The 7,363-nt window shown below is 39.2% G+C and overlaps 1 protein-coding gene across 1 annotated transcript in view; it reads right to left on the minus strand.

Moving 5' to 3' along the window:
* LOC107749421 (ephrin type-B receptor 2-like) overlaps nucleotides 1–7,363 on the minus strand; it is a 173,261-nt gene that overhangs the window by 31,110 nt on the left and 134,788 nt on the right. The window contains exon 5 of the mRNA XM_016564569.1: nucleotides 7,012–7,347. Within this exon, the coding sequence (XP_016420055.1) occupies nucleotides 7,012–7,347 (336 nt within the window). The remainder of the gene's footprint in view (nucleotides 1–7,011; nucleotides 7,348–7,363) is intronic.

Consider the following 7,363-nt stretch of genomic DNA (forward strand, 5'->3'; position numbering starts at 1 on the left):
CTGCCCTGCATACTTATGAATGCCTTTTTCCCTGGCTAATGCAAATGAAACAGCCCTTGCTTTCCTCCAGTGACACCTGATGTGATTAGTATGCAACAGCATGTGACGGGATGGGAGCTGTGATTTTGAACTTTGCCAGTGCTCCAGGTGTCCGGTGCAGTCTCCTGACCGGCTGCCCCCTGACCCCACCTGGCGCCTTCCATATGTGCCCTCTCTGCCACCTTCTGTCACAGTGCTCCCACATCGGCCACCCGCTTTATATTTGTGATGCACGGCATGAAAAGGGCAGCCTTCTCGGGGAAAGATCCATGTCTGAGGTGAAAAAAAAAAGCACAGGCTAGCTCTTCAGCATTACAGGTGGCAATCTATATCCATCTGAAAGCCTTACCAAAGTACGCACATACTGAATATTAAAATGGACGTCTTTCTCGACATTAAGGTCAAGAGAGTAAAGTACAAGAGTGCACTTCTCAATTACATGGCAATAGAATCATCTAGCTCACTATCGCCACTTTCTCCGGAGGCTGCCGGTGGCATCACTGCCTCTGGTGGCCCGACGGGAGTTCACTAAAGTAATTCTGAAGATAATTAAGTCATAAATCTTCCACCAGCACCCGACAGCGCCTGAGCCAGATTACCAGACCCGACTCTGCATAATGTAATTCAGTCATACAATGATTCCCCCATCTGATAAGGAACCAATTCATTTCCTCAGGTATTAAGCAAAGCCTGACACATGCGGTACTGCTCACCTTGGGCTAATGAAACGGATAAACAAACAGTATCTGGGGTGTATAATGCTGAATGACGCAATAGAGTACGGAGTGAGCTGGCAGACGGAAACGGCATATGGGTCGGCCGTTTATCTGGGTGTGCCAGACTCTCATGCAGAAAGCTAATGGCCGGGAGCTAATGTTGCCAGGAGTTTGCCGTGGTGGACAACAACTGTTACGCTCAAACAGTGCGTTAGACTGGAAACATGCCCACATACTGTAAATTTTACGTAAACGTTTAAAACAGATGTGTAACTCTTTACAATTAGGTTAAATTCATTATCTTATCATTATCAGTTTATGCATGAAGTATTATGAACTAACAATGAACAACTTTTTTATTATTATTTAAAAATTTTATTGTAGGTTAATGTTTATTTAAAAAAGTTAACTAACACAACAGCATATATAATGTAATATAATCAATAATATAATATAATAACAATTAACATTAACCAAGATTAACAAATGGCAATAACTGTAATGATTCTATTTATTACATTTATTTCTGACAATTTGTTAAATATATTCATTTTCTTTTTTTTTCATTTATTTAAAAAATATGTTTATTAAATGTGGTTAATTTGTTTTATAACTATTATACAAAATTTGGTTGATTCGTAAAACCATCATTAAACAATTTTCTAAATATCTCTCCAAAATACAGTGGTGTAATGAATTCAGGACATGGCAAATGAAGTAAAGCTCAACCACATGGTGCTTAGTGAATATCGTTAGTGAATAAATTGTTGATTTTTCATTTCCATTAATCCATCTCTGCATGGGGAAGAACAGAAATATGTATAAAGTGAAACTGACTGAGCCATGTGGCTCTGTAAACGACCCCTTGAGTGGCACTTCCCAAGTGCTTCCCGACTGTAGGCAAATCACAAATTGCAGGTGATCTGTCACACACTGCTCTAATAAAACTTCCAGAAGAGAGGGACAGCCGGGCGGACGTTTTCTATACTTGCCCTGATAAATGCCGGTCTCAAATGTGTGTGTTAGAGTAAAGTGAAGGGCCTGGAGTCCGTTTGGGTTTACTTGATGACTGATTAACATTACATGCCCTGTTGATGCAGAGCTGCAGGGGACAAGGGAGGAAAGGCAAGAAGAAGGGAAAGGTAAAAGCTGTCTTTGTGTCTCCAGCTGCCTGACACAGACTTGCACTATTACTGTAGCTGCCCAGAGCTCAAGGCCTTCATTCCAGTTTGCCTCTGTAAAATTGCCTCAATAAAACATTGTGCCTTTCTTCAATACGGCTTTGTTAAGCTTTCTGGTGTGCCATAATTAATACAAATCACTAAACCAATAAAGGCAAAGCATGCTGTTTTTGTTTAGACCTCTAAGGGACACTGATCCAGATTGCTGCTCATGCTGTTGCTGTTGATTATCATCACACTAATATGTATAAGGACACTTAAGCCACATAATGTATGCACACCACTGTATTACAACAAATCATCAAACCAAGTGTTAAATACCACATGTCTAGCTAAATAAATTTAATAAATAACGGTTAGTTTGTAAATGATAAAACAAGACATATTTTTCAAAACTAAGACAAAAAGTGTGCAGAAATGAAATATGGTCATACTTTTTTGTGTGCTTAAGTACATTCTATATATTTATTTGTTGGGGGGCTCCATTTAATCAGTAATACTCATTCAGGCTACTTCAAAGTGAATTACATTTTATCCATTAAATTTCAAAACCCTTCAAATAAGAGGTTGGCAGATTTTTTTCTGCCAATTGATTCTCTGATGAAAAAAGTTTGAGGGTCTTTAAAAGGTTAAAGGACCCTTGACACAGTTTTACAATGACCAAGTTCATTCTGTCCAAAATGCCTAATAACTTTGAAAGGTTTTTCTTTGCTCACTTTTTTCTAAGTTGAAATGGTCTACATTTTTTCATATCAGGATCAGTGGTAAGCATATTTAACTTGCGCACAGTTATACAGTTTGCCATGATTTATTGCTTTTGATGTTCACAATCTTATCACACCCTCTTTTTTAGTCGCGACCCACTGGTTGAGAAACACTGGCCTAGATAATAAAAGCGTCGTGAAAAAAAACAAAAAAACAAAACAAAAATTCCTCAGCAGTGAAAAATGGCAGAAGAAAGTGAACCAAGCAGTTTTTTGCAGCTTTACTTACTACTACATTCTGGGTCAATGCACAGAACAACACCAACCTGATACTTAGTGGGCAGTCTGGTCATAATTCATCAAGATCTGGAAAAGAATTCTCCAAGGCCAAGATCATAACACTCTCCCCATAATAGCAGTGTTCATGAATCGTTCATCCCCTAATAAGTGTGCACGAGGACAGTTTAAGCCCATGATGTATCACACATAAGTATAACTCGCGCTCTAAAGACCATACAGCATACAAACATTCAGAGTTTTGCTCCCTTTGTCTGCTGTCCTTTTGGCCATTTGAGTCGAGCTTCAACTGTATTGTGTGTGAGATCATTATGGACAGTGTGAAAAGGCCTGGGAGAGGAGGATAGCAGCAGCTGTGGAGAAACATCCTGAAAACAATGCCAGAGCACAGAGAGAGAATCAGAAAATAGGAATTTCAATTGATCTGTCTACCGCAAATCTCATCATCGAGCCTAAGATCTAAAAGGGGGCCACTCACATAAGAAAACAAATACTTTTAACGGCAATCACTTCTAATTTTCTTATTTGTTTGTTTCTCTTGCAGAACATACCTTTCCTGTTCAGCAGCCAGGCTTAAAAACGTGCCTAATTAATGCTTGCACATGGACATGGACAAAACAAACTACTGCGAGCACAAAACGAGAAGGGGGAAGCTCGAAGCCGCCTTTGCTAATGAGGGGTGACAAGATGTTTATGTAACCCCAAAGCCCTCCAATCCAGATGAAATTAAAGGCCCGGACAGCCTGACCCAGGCCCCTCAGTCCTAGTGCCCTGTCCCAGGGGGCCCGGTCCGCGCTAACAGGGAGCTGGAGTGAGTACTTTCACAGCTCTCCCTGATGGAGGTCCGGGGCTACTAATCCAAAGTGACAGGCGGAGTGGGGGAAGAACGTCCCAACAGCAGGGAGGGACCCCAGAACGAAGAAAGCACGGGTTAGAGCAGGGCACTGTCGAGTGAAAACATATGGAGAACAATCTTTCTATAAAAATTATATAAAAGCAATAGTAATTCATTATGTAAAAGGTATTAAAGGAGCCATATTGTGGAAAATTGGATTTTGCTTGCTCTTTTGAAATAAAATAATTAAGTGTACTAAGTAGATCTACTCTAAAATTTAAAATAAAGTGCTCAAGTCAGTCCATTCACTGAAACATTATCATGGGACAGCTTAACTATTGTTGATTAATTCTGGATATTTACAAACAATTTAATTAACTTATAGCTAACATTTTACATTCACATTAATGCATGAAAGTTCACATTCACATATAAACCCAAACATTCAGCAACATGGCCCACCTTGATGTACCACTTATATGTGGAGGTTAGCAAACGACAACAACAACAATAGTCATGATTATCATCACAATCATTTAAAAATGAAACCTAACTTTCTGCACACTGTATAAAATATTTTACTTGTTTCTCTAACTACATATTTGTACTGTATATATTTACATTTTCCATTGATTCTTACATATACTTCTGTCTATAGCTGTGATTTCAGTTTACATCCCAGTTTCATGCAGAAGATCAATAACTAACTATGTTATCAAAATCTACATGTTTAATTTTAAGATCAGAGAGAGGGGGGAGAATTATCATGCTAACCAACTGTTTTTGATGAAAGAATAAATGGACTAAAAAAGGTGAAAATATGGCCCCCAAATGGACATTTAATAAGAAATCACATTTATCTTCTGAGATAAAATTGCCAGATGTTCCATGAAAATATATTGTAATTTTAACAACTAAAAAACTTACTCGTCAGTACAAACACAGCATTTACCATATTGACAACACAATGCTAAAATCACATAACATGACCACCCATATTTAGCCATTAATGACTAATAGGAGATCAGAAATCTAGTCCGCCCAGTATGTAAGCACCAAAGTACACCACCCAGGGCTGCGTTTCTCGATATCGATTGATCTTAGAGCTTAAGAGCGTTTTCTACGAGTCATTTTACTATCGTTCGTTATTGTTTCACGTGCGTTTCCCAAAAATGCACTTAATGCAATCGCACGTAGCCGTGCTTTAAGTGCTACTTAGGAGTCACTATCCGTTTGTCAAGTGCTGAAATGTCACCTTATAGAATGGCTAGTAATTGTAGTACACGCTCGTTTATTGAAATGTTAACCTAATGCTGCGTTTCAGACAACTCGGACATAATAACTATTATATTATATTATATTACATTATATTATATTTATACGTATAATATACTTTACATACTAATAATACAATATCCTACATCTTCTATTAATTTTTTGTTCAGTCATTTAATTTAGATGTGTATTTCTATTTTTTCTGCCGTTTTTAATTATTTCATTTATAAATTAATAAAAACGAGTAATAAAGTGTACAATAAAGTACAATCAAAACTTTATATTATAATCACATTGCACTTGAATAAATTTAAAGGTGTAATCTGCCGATTGTCCTGCAGGTGACCGCATAAATCTGTCTTCTTAGGCTTACAAAGCTTTTGGGAAACGCAGCCCAGGGCTGTTACTCATTTTGCAAGCAATGAGAAAATTAAAATCACAGCAATAAGAAGAAAAAAAAACTGTTTTGACATTGAAAAAATTATAAGTGTACCTCTGGGGGGAAAAAAAAACACAAAAATGACTGAAATTACCCTTTTTTGAATGGGGTTGAATTAAATGAAAAATGAAATTACAAATACTGAAATATTTAAAAAAGACTTTTAAGTATTAATTGCAGCCCCAGTGTGCTTTTATGAGCAATAATGTAACATAAATGTAAGGTTTGGGTAAAATGGCACAAATTCTAGGCGGTTCTTCAAGAAGAATATGTGGACCCATAAAGCTTGGGGGGAAAAAGTTGGCTTTCATTTCAAAGATGCCGTTCAGCTGACTCAGTTGAAGCGAATCTAACAATCCTTCTGTTTTCAGCCGATCAGTCGTTTCTTGTTCAAAGAAACATTGAAAGCCTCATCATTCAGCTCTCATGGCAGTTTCACATACGTTCACAAGTCCCCTAAATGTCTCAAGTGCACTTACTGTAACTGTTGAGAGACTGAATGTAAAAAGTTGAAGTCTTAACAGGATCCCCCTGTCAGTTTATGAGAGTGCGTCTGAATCCGCCTTTCACCTCTAAGACCTGCTGCGCACATGTATGTTTTCTAACTCGAGTTTCAGTGACAGTATTTAGCACACTGTCTCTACGCTCACATTTCTGTGTTAATTGTATTTCTGCAGCTGACTGAATGAATTCGAGTGAACTTAGTTAGGAGGTCATGTGTGCATGTGCACTAGTTGATTATACAAGATACGTGTGATGATGAGAACACAACATATGTACATCTACTCAATCCTCATGCTTACTCATGCTTCGGGTCAAGAGTCTCGTCAGTTGTAAACATCTCTTCCAGCATGCTTTTTGCACAACAGATTGGCTAAAACCTCCCCTGAGTGATGCAAATGTTGGAAAACTGTTGAATTTTGAAGTTAGCGATGTGTCACAACCAATTAAAATACTGTCAAACGCTAGAAAAAGGAGCTTTACTAGGCTAAAGCAGGGATGGGTTTGATGATCTGTCTGTAGCCAGCAGGGATGAGGAACATAAAATAATAGCTGTCTCTGTTTGAGCCCATAAGAGCTCCCAGTTCTGATCTGGCACGATCAACCGCACATTTCATACAGACACTTAAAATACAAATCAATGATGCAGCCCCTCTGAAATAATTGGAACACAGTAATCTAAACCACAACGGCATGAGTGGAAAAAAGCAGACTTCTGTTGCCTTTGCAATGGCAGCGTCTGATTGTACGATGACTCCCAGCCACGGCCACTGCTTCACGAGGGGGAAAAAAGGTTTGTCTAATCAGTAGCAAGAAGCTGTTTTTCATTAAAAGTCACCATTGGCTGGAGAGATCCTAGGTTCCGGATAATCTGTCCCACAATGGTTTGGATCCGATTCAACGTGCATCACGTTGAGTTTTTGGAAATTTGGAAATGTCTAATCTCATGGTGACATGGTGGTATGCGAGCCAAAGAGTGTAATCAGGATCTAAAATAAATAAAACACTGAAGGTGTGGACTTACCAGCTTGGTTAGTAGTGATGTTGACTGATGCATATTGGGGTGAATAAGGGCTCTGGTCTGATACTCCGTTGACAGCCTGGACTTCAAAAGTGTACTGGGTGTGGGCCAGCAGGTCACTTATGAAGACCCGGGTCTCTGTGAGACCCAGCTGCCGTGGAACGAACTGCACGTTGTCCCCACAACGCGTGCAGCCCCCTCTGCCTCCTCCGCAGCTCTTGCAGATGATGTTGTAGACCACGTCATCGCGACCGCCAGTCTCCCGCGGAGGATTCCACTCCAGCATTAGCGACGTCTCGTTCACACTGGAGATGACGTTTTGAGGAGCCGACGGCACAGCTAGAAAACAAACAAG

Source organism: Sinocyclocheilus rhinocerous, unplaced genomic scaffold (genome assembly GCF_001515625.1).
Source record: "Sinocyclocheilus rhinocerous isolate Xijiao unplaced genomic scaffold, SAMN03320098_v1.1 scaffold889, whole genome shotgun sequence".
NCBI classification, from domain to species: Eukaryota; Metazoa; Chordata; class Actinopteri; order Cypriniformes; family Cyprinidae; genus Sinocyclocheilus; species Sinocyclocheilus rhinocerous.